This window comes from Bos grunniens, chromosome 24, assembly GCF_055505025.1.
Source record: "Bos grunniens cultivar Pamir isolate PY7600 chromosome 24, Bosgru_T2T1.0, whole genome shotgun sequence".
Classification (NCBI taxonomy): Eukaryota; Metazoa; Chordata; class Mammalia; order Artiodactyla; family Bovidae; genus Bos; species Bos grunniens.
The window spans coordinates 34,024,771-34,044,490 of record NC_141188.1 but is presented as its reverse complement, the minus strand read 5'-3'; the positions used below and the strand labels follow the sequence as shown (position 1 = coordinate 34,044,490).

Below are 19,720 nucleotides of genomic sequence, written 5' to 3'. Positions count from 1 at the left end.
GTTCTGTCCAAGTGGGGACTTAAAATTATTTCTAACACATCTATCCCCTTTCAACCAAACAGCATGGAAGCCAATGGCTGTGACTGGGTTAACTTGGCTTTGGAAACTTCGCTCATCAAGTTGTATAAGGTGTACAACTTGTATGTCAATCATATCTCAATAAAGTGGCTTAAAAAAAACCCTTCACATTAAGAGGATCATTACCTCTATATTTTTGAGTTATTCCTATTAAAAGGCTGAAAGAAGAGGTCAAAGTTAACAATAGAAACAAGCCAACGATTCTTATGTTCTCCTGATAAACATTTTTTTAACATGACCTTTGAAAACTAGCTTAAGAACAAACAGTACAAAGGAGCAAGATGTGGAAGACTGTGGACAGTGTCCAAATAACCCCTCCCCGTTCCTTAAGGTAACAGGAAATGGTCGAGAGGCACACACGCTCAATTTAATACCTTCATTGTTTATGGTTTCCCCAAGAACCAGGCATGGTCTAAGAATGTCCAAGGTAACCCTAAGTAACCCAACCTGAAACTATCAGTGCTACATTTTTATTCAGCTTTAAAATACAATTTTACAGACTAAAAAAATAACATAGTAAATACAAAGGACACAAGGAAAATCAATGAGGCCTACCACATTCAAAATAAATTTTAAACAGAAAATCAGGAACCAGGATGAGTCCAGAAGGGGCTGCCAAGAGATTGCGACAATAACCTACAGAGGAAGTGACAAAAGCTTGAAACAGAATCTTGGCAGCAAGCGACAAGAGTCAGAGCCATTCTAGACATATCCTCCCCAAACGAGGCGCAAGGTCAAAATGAAGCAAATGGTATAGTGTTGATTACCACAGAGTTTTTTAAAAGGACTGGCACGTCCCCAAGCAACTAAATCTACTACTGTTTTCGGCAACTTGCAAAATCTGCACATGTAATTGCAGATGAGGAATTATTCAAAATGTGGTGTATGGGCTACTGAAAATTTTGTCTGTTTTGAATGACTAAATTTGGAGCTTCCCATTTGTCTTGTTGACATCCTTAAAATCATTTTCAAGGTCACCTATGCATACACTCTACAAAGAAAATAATTCTAGAACTAAGGACCAGTTACAAAGTAATTCATAAAAACAAAAATGAAGTGTTTTCACGTGACTTCAGTTTAATAAATCAACGCTCACCAAATAGCTATCACATACCAGGTAAAGGGCTTGTTGCTGAAACAATCTCGAAAGATTAATGAGATATGGGTGGTGCCTTCCAAGTAGTCAAAGTCCAATCTAGTGAAAGACAGATAAGTAAACAAATGTCTACACAAAGTGTGGGAAGAGTTGAAGAAGTCACTCTTAGGGAAACCAGGGAAAGTTTTCATGCAGAGACGGCATTTGAGCTGCCATGATGACTAAGAATTCAAGGCAAGGAAAGAGAATACCAGGGGTGAGGGAACAGCAAACAGTCCAATGGCCTGAAAGAACAAGGTATGTGTCCAAGAATATCTGGCATGGCTAGAGAGAAGGGCAGCCAGGAGGAAAAGATGTGGTCATCAGAGATAAAGCTGAAAAGTGGGTCAGATCACAGAGTTTATACCAACTCTGTAATTACAGAGTATGGAGCCACTGGATGCTCTGTCAGGGAGAGGTTAAGACACATTTTAGACTTTACAGATAACTCTGAGCTTCCCTGGTGGCTCAAATGGTAAAGAAACCACCTGCAACTCAGGAAACCTGGGTTTGATCCCTGGGTTGGGAAATCCCCAGGCAAGAATAATGGAGTGGGTAACTCCAGTATACTTGCCTGGAGAATTCCATGGACAGAGGGGCCTGGTGGGCTACAGTCCATGGCATCTCAGAGTTGGGACACGACTGAGCAACTAACATTTTCACTTTCTGATGCATCAGCATCCCAGGGCCACTGTAACAATGACTGTAACTTAATGGATTCACTGACCATGAACACTGGGGGAGAAACAGAGAGACAAGAAGACAACTAGATACTCAGAAATGGGGAGGATGTGAGGAAAGCAGGTAAGAGATGACTTTCACATTTGTAGTTTGCACGGCTGGTAGACAAGGAGGCCATCAGCCAAGACAGGCAAGATCAGGATGACAAGGGGGCAGGTCAGGATGACAAGTCTAGTTTCCATTATTTGGAGTTTGAGATGCTTTGGGCCAAAGTAGGACTTTTCAGTAAATAGATGCAAAGTCTAAGAACATCACTATCCTCCACAACCAACTCATCCTCAAGTTCAATTTAGCCTTTGAAATGTACCCCCAAATTTTTTTCACTCAAATATCTGCACTCCTAATTTGTGATGAAATCTATGCCAGTTGCGAGGGGTGCAAAGTTCTTTAAGGAATGTTCTGTCTGCTTGAGTGACAGGGCAGGAAAAAAAAATCATATAAAATGTCAACTACAGGAAATGCTATGAGACTATGAAGCATGGAAAACTCAGCAGTGGCCACAGGACTGGAAAAGGTCAGTTTTCATTCCAATCCCAAAGAAAGGCAATGCCAAAGAATGCTCAAACTACCCCACAATTCCACTCATCTCACACACTAGCAAGGTAATGCTCAAAATTCTCCAAGCCAAGGTTCAAAAGTACATGAACCATGAACTTGCAGATGTTCAAGCTGGATTTAGAAAAGGGAGGGAACCAGAGATCAAATTGGCAACAACCGTTGGATCAAAAAAGCAAGAGAGTTCCAGAAAAACATCTACTTCTAAGAATATGCTAATTATCTCTGTAACAGAACAAAGTGGTAAATTCTATTATGTTTATCAGGATATGACCCCAGGCCTATTGATAAATATCCATTGTTTATCTAGTCTTATGACACATGAATCATGGGTTAACTTTGATCCTATCTCTCTTTTACTTTGTGCAGACTAGTTTCAAGGAATTTGGGGAGGTGGGTTTGAGCAAGTACACTTAGGGTATATGAGGCTTCCCTGGTGGCTCAGACGGTAGAGCGTCTGCCTGCAATGCGAGAGACTCAGGCTCAATCCCTGGGTTGGGAAGATCCCCTGGAGAAGGAAATGGCAACCCACTCCAGTAGTCTTGCCTGGAACATTCCATGGACTGAGAAGCCTGGTAGGCTACAGTCCATGGGGTTGCAAAGAGTCGGACACAACTGAGCAACTTCGCTTCGCTTCTGCTTTATTGACTATGCCAAAGCCTTTGACTGTGTGGATCACAACAAACTGTGGAAAATTCTTCAAGAGATGGGAATACCAGACCACTTTACCTGGTCTCCTGAGAAATCTGTATGCAGGTCAAGAAGGAACAGTCAGAACTGGACATGGAACAACAGACTGGTTCCAATCGGAAAAGGAGTGCGTCAAGGCTGTATATTGTCACCCTGCTTATTTAACTTATATGCAGAGTACATCATGAGAAATGCTAGACTGGATGAAGCAGAAGCTGGAATCAAGATTGCTGGGAGAAATATCATTAACCTCGGATATGCAGATGACACCACCCTCATGAAAGAAAGTGAAGAAGATCTAAAGAACCTCTTGATGAAAGTGAAAAGGAGAGTGAAAAAGTTGGCTTAAAACTCAACATTCAGAAAACTAAGATCATGGCAACTAGTCCCATCAGCTCATGGCAAATAGATGGGGAAACAATGGAAACAGTGAGAGACTTTATTTTGGGGGGCTCCAAAATCACTGCAGATGGTGACTGCAGCCATGAAATTAAAAGATGCTTGCTCCTTGGAAGAAAAGCTATGACCAACCTAGACAGCATATTAAAAAGCAGAGATGTTACTTTGCCATCAAAGGTCTGTCTAGTCAAAGCTTTGTTTTTTCCAGTAGTCATATACGGATGTCAGAGTCGGACCATAAAGAAAACTAAGCACCGAAGAATTGATGCTTTTGAACTGTGGTGTTGGAGAAGACTCTTGAGGGTCCCCTGGACTGCAAGGAGATCCAACCAGTCCATTCTAAAGATCAGTCCTCAATATTCATTGGAAGGACCAATGCTGAAACTGAAACTCCAATACTCTGGCCATCTAATGCAAAGAACTGACTCACTGGAAAAGACCCTGATGCTGGGAATAATTGAAGGCGGGAAGAGAAGGGAATAATAGAGGATGAGATGGTTGGATGGCATCACCGACTCAACGAACATGAGTTTGAGTAAGCTCCGGGAGTTGGTAATGGACAGGGAGGCCTGGTGTACTGCAGTCCATGGGGTTGCAAAGAGTCTGACATGACTGAGCGACTGAACTGATGATGCACAGGGCATCAACAGTGGGGATCTGATCTAGTCCAAAGTCAAGCAGGTTCCCTGAGGAACAAAGGTTAGGATATCTGTTCATTAAAGCAATAAAGAGAGGAACTGAAACTTTCCATCTCAGTTAAGTTGCTTTCATGCAAACTCTTGTCATCTCTCATCAAGGACACCTGGACCTCAAATCAATTTTAACTCTCAACATACTCACTTGCTAACAGACTGTAAACTCCTGAGTTGGGATCATGCCTTATTTGCTCTTAATTTCCAATTCTTAGTATAATGCAAGCATATTATAAAAATCCACAATATTTACTTTAAAAAAGGAAACTTTATAAAATACTAACCTGACATGATCAGTATACTTGTTTGCTGCTCCCCATCACTTACAGATTAAAAAGCAAATTCTTCAGAACCTTATCACAAGACTCATTACAGGCTGGTCCTGAATTACCTTTGTGGCTTCACCTCATTACCATTTCTCAGCATTTGGAACACTTAACCCCTGCTTCGGCCACAGTGCATTTTCACGATGTCTTGGAAAACAATTCTCTACCTTCGTGTGCGTTAGCTTCTTCCACAAAGAATACTCCACCTCCATCTTACCCTGCCGGAGAACTCTTTACTGACTCTTTACTCAGGCACCAAGAAAAACGCTTCCCTCACAGAGGAGCTTACACTCTACTTGTAGGAGTCCAGGAACAAATGAACAATATGTGTGAAAGTTTTTTTTTTTTTTAAGGCAAGAGAAAAAGGAGAGAAAATGATACAGTGAAGGTCTTTCTGAGCAGAAAAAGGAATGGAATGGAGGGGTAAACCCTGCAGATGTTTGGGATGAGAGAGCTCCAGGCAAGGGGAAGCGAAGGCCTGGGGGGACACGCCTGGCAAGAGCAGGGACAGCTGCTGAGGTCAGTGATGGAAGGAAGGGACTGAGGAAGACAGGGCAGACCTCAGAAGGTGGTGGGCAGACCTCAGAAGGCGGCAGGCAGCCAGATGGAGGGCTTCTGGCTTTTATTCCAGCTGGAAGCAAAGCCATTACAGGGTCCCGTGTAGAGAACTGACCTGAAGAGACTCACATTTGGAAACGGTCACTCTGAACACTGGGCTTGAAATATTGCTGTGCAAGCAGAGAGACCAGTCAGAAAGCCCCTGTCACAATCCAAGCGAGAGATGACGGGGATCTGGGTGGTGGGAGTAGAATGATGATAAGGGGTCAGATTCTGCTAAATGTGGTAGGAAGAGCTGACAGAATGTGTTGATGGACTGAACATGGGATACGACACCTTTCCTCTGGACCCCCGAAATAAAAGAAATCAAAGAACAATTAAAAAAAACAAAACAAAACAAAACAACCCACAGTCTATGACAGATAATTCAAAGGTTCTCAACCTCAGCTGAAGCAATTGTAAAGACGCATCCTTCATCTACCAAAATATGCAGGAGGGGCAGGCTTGTGAGCAGTAGTGAAGAATTTTCTTCTGGACATTTTAAGACACTTAGGCGATCTCACTTAAGTGAACGTGCCAAGTAGATAATTAGACAGGAGTCTGAAATTCAGAGACAAGACTGCATCTACAGACACAAACTGACAGATTTATCCAAATTTGGGCAATATTCGCAGGTGTGGGACTAGGTGACGTCACGCAAGGCAAGCTGTTCAAGCTTTAATGTCTGGACGATCCCTACAGATTTGAAGAAAACTGCCAATTCTTATTCACTAAGTCTGGGTTGGGACCTCTGGTTCTGCAATTCCGACAAGCTCCCACATGAAGCTAACGCTACTCAGACCACACTCTGAGCACAAGGGCACTAGAGCAGCCCAACCCAACCTTTCTGGCACCAGGGACTGGTTTTGCGGAAGAGAATTTTTCCACAGACTGGATGGTGGGGGATGGTTTTGGGACGATTCAAGTGCATTACATTTATCGTGCAGTTTATTTCTATTATTATTATTAAACTGGGATATAGAATGAAATAACTATACAACTCACCATAATGCAGAATCAGTGGGAGATCTGAGCTTGTTTACCTGCAACTAGACCGAGAGTGATGGGAGACAGTGACACCCAGAGTGCACTGCTTATGTTTGATCTACTGCGTGAACTTTTTGATTGCTGTACTGCAGAAAACCTTGCTTCACAAACAGAGAATCTTGGAAATGGAAGCAGGCTTTTCAGTGCTTTTGCAGCAATCTTAGGATATTCTACCTTGACTGTAATTCAGAATGCATGGAGATCTGAAATTGTCTCAAACGTATCTTTAAGGCCACCATCATTTGCGATCTCAAGCGGTCATGCAAGCAATGGGGAGCGGATGTAAATACAAATGAACCTTCACTCACTAGCCCATTGCTCACCTCCTGGTGTGTGGTCTGGTTCCTAACAGGCCACAGACCGATACTGGTATGTGACCAGGTGACTGGGGACCTCTGATCTTGAGGGTAAATGCAGAAAAGAAAAGAATGACTGCACTCTAAGACACTCTACTACCAGAAGTGAGAAGGATGCAAGAACATCAGCAAAAGAAACTGAGAAATAAAATCAAATGAGAGTGGTATTCTGGAAACCAAGTAAAGAAAGCATTCCACGAAGGAAGGGAGCATCAGCAACTTGAAGTGCTAGTAAAAGGCCGACAAAGATGCAAACTGAGACAGGACCATGCAACTAGGCAGCTGAGCACGCGACAGTGGTGACCTGGTCAAGAGCGGCTGCTGGGAAATCATGAGAACAAACATAAATAGAGGCTGTTCGAGAGAGAATACTAGAAGAGCAAAGTGATGCAGGTCAAAGGTATTTGTATAGGACACAGCATTTTTGAAAGATTAAGACAGCTGATGGGAACTAGGAGTAACTGATTACCTGGGAGAGATAAGGAGCTATACTAATATCCTGATGAAGGTTGAAGTGCTAGGTTCGATCCCTGGCTGGGTAAGATTCTCTGGAGTAGGAAATGGCAACCCACTCCAGTATTCTTGCCTGGAGAAGTCCACGGGCAGAGGAGCCTGACAGGCTACAGGTCACAAACAGTCAGGCACAACTGAACATGCACGCACACACAGAGGATAAATTACATTCACCAGTGTTTTACCTACAACATACACACATCATGAGTAAGCTGCTGGATAATTTTTAATGCTATAAGCACAAAGTGAGATTAAGAGCCCTTGGCACTACTTAAGATTTTCCACAGAATGTTGTACCATATTACATACAAAAGGTGTTTAATAACAGTCACAGTCTGTGGTACTCAATTTGCTGCACATCAGACCAACCAATGAACGTGTTCTGTCCTGGGCAACAGAGGAAATACACAAGTTCATATGATAAGATCTCTGTCCTTGAGGGAAATGCAGGCTTGGGGAAAGACAAGAAAGAAATGCACAAAAAGTTATATAACAAGAAACAAGGCAAGAACAAGGCAGTATGGCTAATCATTCAATAAATAAATAAATAAGAACAAGAGAAAAAAGTGCTAGGAATACACAAGTGAGTGAGCTCTTCAAGTCCTGGGCAGGTCCAGACCACAGTAAAGACTCACAGAAATGGCCCAGGCAGGAAATGTCCAGGTATTTCAGAACTAAACCACAGGACTTCCCTGTGGATAAGGGAAGTGGATAAGAACCTGCCTGCCAACGCAGTTAGACATGGGTTTGATCTGTGGTCCGGGAGGATCCCACATGCCACAGAGTGACTGAGCCCGTGCCCCATGTGCTGTAAGTACTAAAGCCCATGCACCCAGAGCCTGTGCTCTACAACGAGAGACACCACCGCAGTGAAGAGTAGCCCTGGCTAGCCACAAGTAGAGAAAGACCACACACAGCAAGGAAGACCCAGAAGAGCTGGAAAAAAAAAACCGAAATAAGTAAAAATAAATAAATTAAAAAACACCTAAAATGCAGGAGAGGACAATGGGCTTAGGAACATAAAGAACAGAACACATGGTTATCAGCCTTCCTGCCAACACTCCTGATCACTTTGATCAAACCCTGCATCCTCTATGTGAAACTCTCAGCAGATGTCATTACTTTTCTCAGCTATTACCAGTTGTAGTTGTTGGATTAAACCTTATTTCACATGGGTCATAACTTCCTATGTTACTCTCCTCCAGACAAAATCAAAGTCATTATGTTACCACTTTCCACTCTTCAAGCTCTGATTTAAAAAGATATGAGCACCCACCCCTGCAACTGCTGAGACATGCTAAAGCTAGCTTTGATTTCATAACCTAACTTTCCACTGGTTTTGCCAATCTACACTATAGGATTTGGATGCATTATTCATGCGCAATTTGACCAAAATAGCATTAACAGTTTAAGTAAGAAAGCCTTTTTTGCACAACTGATCTCAACATGTTTCTAAAAAGGAAAGCGAACAGACAGTAAGAAAAACAATAAATTTTGAAGTTTTAAAACTCAAAAGGCAGAAATTTTTGTGCAACTGCTATCTCAGACCAGTACTAAAGAGCAAGAGCCATGAAGTTATTTAACTAGTTAAGAAACATTTCAAAAATAACGCCTTCACTAGCGATTCATAAGGTCAAGCACCTTAAATTTTCTCCCCCTTAGCTACTTTTTCATTCACCCCTCTCTCTAAGAGCCAGTCTCTTAGCTCCCACATGATGGTAAATTCCTGGAGAACAGATTTTACCTTTTAAATAACATCTCATCCGAGTTCACGCCCTCTGTCACCTACCCTTCCTGTTCCACACAGTATCCAAAGTGGAGCATGCAGGCCGCATGAAATTAGCAAGTGTTATGGATTCTTTTGTGCTCTTGATTGAAAACCAATATATTTTTAGGGAGGACAGAAATATCAATGACATTTGTTCAACAACCTGCACTTAATAAACGTTTAGAGAGCAATTTAGTCTATGCTAAGTACTTCAGAAATATAAATAGACAGGGTGTCTCCCATCAGATGGGCTCCCCAGGTGGTGCTAGTGGTAAAGAACCTGCCTGCCAATGCAGGAGACATTAGAGACTCGGGTTTGATCCCTAGGTTGGGAAGATTCCCTGGAGGAGGGCATGGCAACCCACTCCCGTATTCTTGCCTGGAGAATCCCATGGACAGAGGAGCCTGGCAGGCTATGGTCCACAGGGTTGCAAAGAGTCAGATATGACTGAAGCAACTGAGCACACAAGTACTAGCACTGAAAAGAGACGGGCACAATACAGCCAAAGGGCCCTGAAAGAAATGTAAAGGGAAGAAACACGAAAGATGAAACACTAACCGTGCCTGAGGGGGTGGGAAAAGCTACCCAGAAGAGGAGATATTGATCATTTAGAGACATTTGAGAGTTTTGGCAGGAGAAGGGAGTGAAATGGAAAGAGCAGAAAGATAGCAGGAACATGGAGAAGGAGCTGCTTCATTCTTCCCTAAAGTGGAACCTACTACATAGTATAATTTCTGTATTCTACTTGCAGAATAGAATTTTTCTACAGAACTACTCTCTAGTTTCTCATTAAATCCTTTAATACATATGAATGTTAGCCCTCTTCCCAGGAAGTGTTCACTTACAGGTAGTAATATCAGAAATTTCACTCAACCATTTCATTCCTTACAGACAGACACACAATGAAGACAGGATGTGATGCTTCATTAGGTTTAACGCCTTCTCATCTGTTATAGAATGGAATTCAACCCAATTTGTGAGAAAGAATGTTTGCCGTATGGGATCTGCTGAAATTTTAAGTCACTGAGCATACTGGGAAAAAATTTAAATAATTAAAAGACCCACATGGGGTTGGAAAAAATACCCTGTAGGCTTATATCAAGGTTTGTCTCACCTACTGTATTACATTTTCACTGACCCTGCTTATCTGAAAAAATTTAAAGGGAAAACAGGAAGTCACATGGATTTAATTTTAAAGGAAGTAACAAGTTGTGACTGACTTTTAAAAAGCAAACTAAGCATTTACTGAAAATTATTTAGAAGTATTTTAAAAGTAGCAGCTTTAAAAACGCTTTTCTCATTTCTTTTAAACATTAAGGTAGGCTTGATTTAATCTATCATTCTGATTCAGAAATTACGTGAAATGCAGGTTTGTATACTTGTTCCTGTTTTCGTTTACCTCCCACCCAACAGCCTCTGTCACGGGTGCGTGGTGAGGATGGAAGATGCCCGGTGCGGCTGGAACGAACAAGGGACGGGCAGGGTGGGGGTCACGTCGGGAGCCTGGAAGGCCCGTTAGGGAGTCTGGATTTTATTCCAGGTGCAGTGAAGAGCCACTGAAGGATTCCCGGCAGGGGAACATGATGCCGTGACAGTCTATAAAGCATCAGTGTGGGTGGTATGTACAGAGTGAAAGTCAAGAGGGCAAGGCGGGAAGCACAGCCATCAGTTAAGAGGCTGGACAAGAGCAGGTGCAGCGCAGGTGATGATGCTGTGAGTGACGGCGGGGAGCCCCTCAGGGTGCCAGGCACTGCTTACAGTACACACATGAGCTGTTTATTCCCTCCGATAATCCTATGACCCACTTGCAGATGAAGAAATGAAGCACAGGAAAGTGAAGTCATTTTCCAAAGACTACAGGAATTGGTAGAACCACCATTTATCAACAGTCTTCCAGCAGCAGCACCTACACCTTTAATGATCACCTTGCAATAACAGAACACAGATGGATTGAAGGTATGATGGAAGGGCATAATGGATGGGTCCTGGCCTGTGTTTCTTGGAGGGGGCATGTGAATGCCATGAATCTCCCAGATTTACAACTTTAGGGGATGAAAGAGGAACCATTTACTAAAATTAAGCAAATTCAAGGAGGAAAAGGACCTAGGAGGAAGATCAAGAATCCATCTTTTATTTATCCAGCTAACAACTGAGTGTATATACATATCTCACAAGAGGTCAGGGCTGGAGAAACAAATTCCGGAACTGTGGTAGTCAGAACAACTGTCCCTCCTAGTCTCTGGAACCTGTGGATGGGTCACCTTCCATTGTAAAAGGACTCTGCAGGTGTGACTGAGTTAAGGACCTTGACTTGGGGAGGTTGTCCTGGGTTATCTGGATGGGTCCGTTTTGATTGCTATGGTCTTTATAAAAGGAAGGGAGGAAGGTCAGAGAGATTGGAAGAAGTCAACTTGCTGGCTTTGAAGATGGGAGGATGGGGCCTCGTGCCAAGGAATGCAGGTGGTCTCTAGAAGCTGGAAATGCAAGGAGGCAGATTCTCTCTACAGCCTCTAGGGGAACACAGACCTGCCAACACCTTGATTACAGGACTTCTGACCTCCAGAGCTGAGAGAATAAATCTGCATTAAGCCACTACATTTATGCTAATTTCTTCTGACAGCAATGGGAAACTATTATAGGAATTCTAAGTTAGTATTTAAGATAATGTGATATTCAAAGAAACAGGTGAAGGAGATGAAGAGGTACAAACTTTCACATGTCTAGACTTAAGCTGACCATTTAAAAATGTGCAGAAATATCGAATCACTGTGTTGTGTAAGTAAGTGTTAGTCGCTCAGTCATGTCTAATTCTCTGCGACTCCAAGGATAGTAGACTGCCAGGCTCCTCTGTCCATGGGATTTCCCAGGCAAGAATTCTGGAGTGGGTTGCCGTTCCTTTCTCCAGGGGATCTTCCTAACCCACGGATCGAACCTGGGTCTCCCACATTGTGGGCATATTCTTTACTGTCAGACCCACCAGGGAAGCCCAAATAGCAGGGAAGGGCGTCCCTGGGTGGGCAACAGGAACTAACACAGTGGTGTGGGTCAATCATACTTCAAGAGCAAATAAGCTCATAAACCCACAGAAAAAGCTCAGATTTTTGGTTACTGGAGGTGCAGAGAAAGGGAAGGGAAAATAGATGAAAGGAGGTTCAAGAGGTACAAACTTCTGGTTATAAGATAACTAAGTACTAAGGATGTGACATAGATCAGGATAAATAAAATGAACACCACTGTATGTTATACATGAAGTTAAGAGTAAATCCTTAGAAGTCTCATCACAAGGAAAAAACTTTTTTTCTATCTCTTTAATTTTGTACCTTATGAGATGATGGATGTTCCCCTAAACTTGTGATAAACATTTCATGATTTAAGCCCCATCATTATGCTGTACACCTTAAACTGACGGGGCTGTAGGTCAATTATTTCAATAAAACTTGAAGAAAAAAAATAGAGGGGGAAAAAAAAAGAAACTGTAGGTGAAAAAATAACTAAACCAAAGTTCTGGAGGAGACACGAGGAGATGGGTACCAGAATGAATCAGGAGGAAATGGCTTTAATTAAAAGGGAACACTTCTTTTGTAACAGAAGAGAAAGAGGAAGTGGGAATGAAGGTTAATGTGTAGATTACAGTGAGAAGATGAAGTCATTCCCAAATGACAGCTTTTATGATCTCCGTGAATTACGTGGCTGGGTCACCAGCAGGGCAAGACTTCCAACCCTGGGTAGCCGACTCGTAATTCTAATAGAGTTCTCCATTGCACCAAGGGATTCCCAAGATTTGCGGCAGGAAGTAGGAGTGGCCCAAGAAAGGCTACTACGTTCAGGCAAATGTAGTAAAACTCAGGTGGGTCACTCAGGGCAACAGTCACTCAGGGCAACAGTCCCTCTCCCTCATCTCCTCCAGCCACGTGGAGCGCGCTGACTCAGCGGGGCACTGACTCCACGCCGGGATCCTTCTCAACACAGCAACCCAGCAAGAGGCAGGTCCTGCAAACAGACCTGAACTGGCACTTGAGAGGAAAGTCATTTTCCAATCCTGACCGAGAGACTGTAGTTCTTTTTATCTCCTTCTCCCCGAGGAGACGACTATGGAAATAAATGTTAAAATACACCCGGGAAGCAGAAAGATGAAAGAAGCCCCTAAGTGTCTATCAAGCAGAGAATGACAGAAAATTCTGCTCAACCGTATCACTGACTTTCATGGAACCTTTAACAAGAATGAGCTAGAGTTGTAGTGCTGGTGGGAAATATACTGGTGTATATTTCCAAGATACATTGTGACATGAAAAGCAGACCCAGGACAATTACACAGCTACTTCCACTCATGATTTAAAAAAAAACAACAGCATAGATACACAGGCACATATACATGGGATTGCTTTAAAAAGGTCTGCAAGAGAAATGTATCAAGCTGTTAACAAGAACCCCTGAGAAGTGTGCAATCAGGATGAGGGATGAAGGGAAAATTTCACTGGAGACTATAAGTACTTCTCTCTTAAACTGTTTATAACAAGTTTTTTCTTAAAAACTAAATTTTTTTTAAAGACATCAATGACGAATGCAACAAACAACAACGTTTACTGTATAGCAGAAGGAACTACAGTCAATATCTTGTGATAACCCATAGGAAAATAATTTCAAAAATAATATATGTGTATATGTATAACTGAATCACTTAACTGTGCAACTGAAACATTGTAAGTCAACTATATTTCAATAAAATATATATATATTAAAAAAAAGATTATCAATGATGAGCAGATGAAGCATCTAGGTTCTTTTACATTCACATCTCTTTCTGGATGTCCGAACAGAAGGACAGGGAATAACAGGACAGGATGTGGCAGAGGACAGACGGGAAGACATGTCAGCAGCCTTAGTGACCTCTCCCCCTTCCCCCAATCAGGCTAAAAGCCTCCTTTAACCCCGCCACTCATTCCACTGCTTTCAAATCTGATTTCTACTTTCTCTTCCCAATTTGAATCACTATTTTCACAAATACCCCCATCTAATAGCCATCATCGTAGTCATTACAATCCTTTCTCTAATATTCTCCAATCTGGTTGTTAGAATTAGCTTTCCCCCATCTTTTGATCATGTCACACTTCTAAAATTAATGTTCCTGTGTGCTCTGCTGATCTTCTGTAATGCACCTCTTCTCTATTAAGTCCGCCAACATCATTTTCCTTGTCCTATATCATCACAGCACTTTAACTTCCCTAACCAAACTTTCTGTAGTTCCCACTTCTGTGACCTCTCACTGTGCTTCCTTTAGTTTCCTATTACAAATGTGACCCTTTAACTCCAAACCCACTGAGATCTCCTGCTTCCACCATCAAGTTCTGTGAGACCCAGAAATTGTACATGTTCATCTATACATAAGCACTTAATTTCCTAACATAAAAGAATTGTTCTCAGTCTCAATCATCTCCAGCCATCCCCTCCATGATTCCTTCCATGAGTCCGCCCACATCCACCTCAAATTCTAAAGGAAATTCATAAAAAGTCAAAACTACTCAGCAGTACCTCCTCTTGAAAGTCATTCTCACCCCTCCACATACATCGCTCATTTTTTGAATATCTGGTACCTGTCAGGCACTACTGAACATACGAATTCATTTAATCCCGACTCAACCCACTGCAATGGAAACTGTAATTATCCCCATTTTAAACATGTAAAACCTGAGGTCCAGAGAGGTCATGGGACTTGCCCAAGGTCACACCAGTGTCAGAAGCAGGATTTCAATTCAGAGGATCTGGCTCTGAAGCCCCTGCCCGCTGCCAGTGTGCTGCACTGCTCTGAGGCCAAGTGAGGTTCTTCCTTTTCTCTGTTCCGGGTACACCGTGGCCTCACCTCTCCCTCACCTCTCCCTTCGGCACACAGCATACCATATTGTAACCAATTCTTCTTATCTGTGTCCTTTACTCTTAGACCTCTCTGAGATATAAACTATCCACCTCTCTGTCCTTTAACAGGTAATAAGCACCTTGTACCAGGAGGTATTTAACAGAATAAAATAATAAACCAGATTCGCAGCCCTCTGGCCCTAGCAGAGCACAGGCTGTCAAAAAGGCAGACTCAGTGATGACTTCTGTTTCAAACTTTCGGGCTCCTGCCTTAAAAACATCACACAAAAAGTAGGTCATTGGGGAGCTGTAGCAATACATTTCCATCTGTTTACTCCAGGGAACTCAAAGTGCCATCTACCCTAAGACGACATTTAGGTGGTCAACTGTGAATTACCAAAGCCCCAGATGGCGGGGTTCTAGAATTACCTGACAGTGCATCATAGAACTCGTCCTCACTAAAGATGCTCAGAGGCGGGGAACCTTTAACCAGAGACTGCTCTAATTCGTGGTGTTCAGTGGCTAGAGTCGCCAGCGCTTCTGATAAAATTTTGTTTTTTTCTTGTTCCTGTTCCAATTTAAAATTCCTCACCTAGAAGAAAACAGATAATACAAAAAAGACTTCAGAGTGACAGGAGAGACAGACTTACTCAAAAGGATGTGAAAATAACTTGCTTTTAGACCCAGTTCAATTGCAACATCAGGAATGAAGACGGTGGTGCTACATATGCACGCTTGAATGAGCAAAATTACTAAGCTAATTTTGTTCTTCCCATGGGGACTTTTTTCAAAACACCTCCGGCCAATGCAAATATATTAAGAAAAAGCAAACAAATTCAGCCCAAATGATCAGGACCCTAGTAGAAAGACATCAGTCAATTTGAAAATCATATTAAAAAATTATTTTAAATAGAGAGTATTTCATTCAACATTAATCAAATTAAGCCAGCTTTTGAACAAAATAAAGAATTAAAACTGTTGTAAATATTAAAATGTGAACCACATCAAAGATTAAGACATAATCCTCCGGTTTACTCTCAAAAGAGTTGGTATATCAAATAAAGAGAAACAAGAGGCTAGGTAATGATGTTTTAATTACCATTTTCCAATCCAGATTTTGATTCTGGTTCCATATTTTACCTTGAGTTTAGTGAACAAATATAAATAAATAAAAGATTATAGAGAAGGCAAAGTCATACTCCTTTGATGATATAATCTGTTCTTCCTATCTAATTCAAGAGCTTCTGAATTTGAAGTTAATTAAAGCCTTCTAAAGTTTAAGTAGTCTAATTCTCATATAAAATAGCAGGTACCAGATTCGGTATGAACAGTTTCATCCACTCTTGTATGAAAACTCTGAAAATCACAGCTACTCCATCAACTCCCTCAACTTCTAGGGGCCACGTGGGTCTTTAGTTGGAAGAGCTGGGATCCACCTAATCTCAGATTTCTCTTATGCCTGTTTCTTCACCTATAAAATCAGGATTCTACTGCCAGGGAAGAGTCTCATCGGTGGCTTCAACTCAGTGGTCTTCAAAAAAAAAAAAAGAAAAAAATTCAACAGCACAACCTATTTCTCAAATCTCAATGCATGAAATCCAATGTTTCAGGAAGCAGCAGTGCATAGGACGCTGGGTCCGGATGGGGAGCCTCTTGGACTTTCCCCTCCAGGCCCAAAGCCAGGGACTGTTCCAACAGTTCGAGGAGCATGAGATGGGGTGACCTCTGAACCCCTCTCCAGTCAAAACGCCTGCCCCTGGGTCTTCACCCTGGTGACCTCTCCCCAGGGCTCCCAGCTGCGATCTGCTGAACTCCACTCCCACTTCCTGGCCTTTCTCTCAGTCTCCTTCTGTGGTGCCCAAGGACACAGCATCTTCCTCCACATTCTGACTCCACAGTCACACGTATAGGGACAATGCTCCAAGAATCCCGGATATGACTTACAACATAGCCCTACCATAAAATGCTAAGTGTGTAATAAAAACAGCATTAAACCCTCATTATTTTGGGAACAGCTCCAGTCCTCGGGTACCTTAGTATTTATTATCATTATAGGAACGTGCTTATTATTAGAATTACAATAATGAAATATAAACAGCAATAAGTGGTAAGCAATAATGTGCAGAGAAGACCCAGAAAACAGGAAAAAGTAAATAGGTATATAATTATAATTTTTAAGAAACTGAAAAATACATGCAAATGTTCCTAGAATCTAAAATTTTATATCCAAGGAGGAAATACTCTTGGTATAGCTGAAATCAACCTTAAAAAAAAAAAAAGCTGTTTTTCCTCCACTTAACCAGTCAGACAATTCATTTATCTATAAACAAGGACTACAGAATTCATCATAATATCCAAAATGAACACTTCTTTAGATGGAAAAACATCAGCACTGCTGTAGAATCCAAAATACGCCAATGCAGATTCAAACTCTTTCACCCCATCCACTCCTCTTTCATTAAGCTTAGGTTTGTTTTTTTTTTTAGCTGCTCAAGTATCAAAATGCAAATGCGCTGTTGACACTGTACTGTTCTACATAGTGTTTTAAAAAGTGTTAGTCACTCAGTCGTGCCTGACTCTGCGACCCCATGACTGCAGCCCACCAGGCTCCTCTGTCCATGAGGATTTTCCAGGCAAGGATACTGGAGTGGGTTGCCATTTCCTTCTCCAACTGTTCTACATAAGAATCAACTAAGTTACCTCTTTTGGGTAAAAAATATGTAAATTCTAGTTTATTAATTTTATTGTTAGTCTTTTATGGTGCCTACTTTATAAGTTAAACTTAATCACAGGTATATGATTATGTATGTAATCATATGTATAGGAAAAAACAGTACATATACATATTGTTCAGTAAATCCAGTTTCAGGCATCCACTGGGGGTCTTGGATAAAGGATAAACCCTTGCCCAAGGATAAAGGGGGTAACTACTACAGTTACTGAAAAAAAATTGGTTTCACTGCTATAAAACATATATGTTAAGTTTAAATACCTAAACTCAATCCCTAGATTTCAGAAAAGGGGCAAAATAAATGATTGAGGCTCCAAAATATCAAGTTCTCCCAACAAGATTGTACTCAAAATCCTGATCTTTTTATCCATGAAAAGTAAGCATCCCTGTATCCTGCTGCCTCAACATCTGTTCTCAGAGAAGGAGGGAAAGGGGGTGGAAACAAAAGGGGGAGCAGAGGCTCTGATGACAGACTGGACCTCACCTTGCTGTTATCTGTCAGCTGATCTGAGGACACGTGTATTAGTTTCAAGTCTAACGGGGTCTGCGATACTGAAGGCATGTTACTCTCAAACTTCCTGCTGAATGGCAACACCTCCCCATCCGGAAAAGTGATGCAGCTGAGAGAGCAGGTGTGTGTAGCATAGAAACTGTGCTAGTGAAGAGCTGCAAAGAAGCACCTAAGCACATACTTCCCTGGCATGGATGCTTTTTGGTCCATCAGATCAATCAGCTGGAACAGTCAGCTGGAACAACCCAATTCTAAGCCCGCTGTCGTCTCAGTATTTCAGAAACACTGCAGGGATAGTGTAAACTACTCATCAAGCTATGCAGAGCGTAACTTCATAAAAACCTCATCTTACTTTCCAAGTCTGTCTCCAAACTCTCATTTGCTAGTTTAGCAACTGTGGTGTGAGAGAAACAGTACCCGCATGCAGTCCTCTCTGCAGTGCTAAGTGCTGCTCTTCACCTTCATGTGTATCAGTACTCGCACACGGATGACTCAAAGGACAACTACCCTATTACTGTTCAAACAACAGATAACTTCACAAAATTAGTAAAACCCAACATGTGCTTATAATTAGACCATTTCCAGCATATGGACATTTTCTTTTTCAAATTTCACATAAAATTCACGCCCTCAGCCACTTTGCCACAACAGAAATCAACATAAAACCAAGTAAACATAAATGTCAAACTTTTTATTAGAAACATTTAAGGACTGAATCATCACATTTAATAGTTACACATTGTTATTAACTATTAGTAGACACATCGCTCTGCGTCTATAGCTCCTTCAGACTAATGCACGTTCAAGCCTTTCCAATAATCTCCAGAATCACTTTAACACAATCCCCCTTTCATCTTACTCAATTTCATGCTGGCAGAAGAAATTCACAATGAATACTTGCAAAGTGTTCTTCACTCCATCAGTGAATGGATGCCAACAAAAGAATTCAGAGTTTTAAAAAGCTTGGTGCTGGCCAATGTACGTTTTATCAACTTTCTCCTTCTATGGCTTCCCTGGTAGCTTGGACGGTAAAGTGTCTGCCTACAATGCGGGAGACCTGGGTTCGATACCTGGGTCGGGAAGATCCCCTGGAGAAGGAAATGGCAACCCACTCCAGTATTCACACCTGGAAAATCCCATGGACCGAGGAGCCTGGTGGGCTACAGTCCATGGGGCTGCAAAGAGTCGGACACGACTGAGCGACTTCTCTTCTTCTTCTCCTTCTATAAAGCACCCTGCTATTTTATGTTCCCAAGAGGTTAAGTCAGGCAGAGGCAATGATTAAATCTGGCAAGACACACCACTAAGTGGGAGTAAATGATTAGTATTCAGAGAACACCATGTCCAATTATCCAATTACAGGTTAGGTGACATACTGGCCCTGTTGATCAATCTAGTAAAGCTCTTTCAACCAGCTACACCCCAGTCAATTAACAGCATCAGTCAGTCAGTTCAGTCACTCAGTTGTGTCCAACTCTTTGCAACCCCATGAATCTCAGCACGCCAGGCCCCCCTGTCCATCATCAACTCCCAGAATTCACCCAAACCCATGTCCATCGAGTTGGTGATGCCATCCAACCATCTCATCCTCTGTCATCCCCTTCTCCTCCTGCCCTCAATCTTTCCCAGCATCAGGGTCTTTTCAAATGAGTCAGCTCTTCACATCAGGAGGCCAAAGTATTGGAGTTTCAGCTTCAGCATCAGTCCTTCCAATGAATACTCATGACTGC

General features: G+C 42.0%; 1 protein-coding gene across 20 annotated transcripts in view; it reads right to left on the bottom strand.

Annotated features, from left to right (window-relative positions):
- OSBPL1A (oxysterol binding protein like 1A) overlaps positions 1 to 19,720 on the bottom strand; it is a 235,807-nt gene that overhangs the window by 74,762 nt on the left and 141,325 nt on the right. For 16 of the 20 annotated variants that reach the window (XM_086372945.1, XM_086372944.1, XM_086372948.1 and 13 more), the window contains one exon: positions 15,178 to 15,340. The exons of the other annotated variants lie outside the window; for them this stretch is intronic. In XM_086372945.1, the coding sequence (XP_086229071.1) occupies positions 15,178 to 15,340 (163 nt within the window). The remainder of the gene's footprint in view (positions 1 to 15,177; positions 15,341 to 19,720) is intronic. 20 annotated transcript variants of the gene reach the window in all.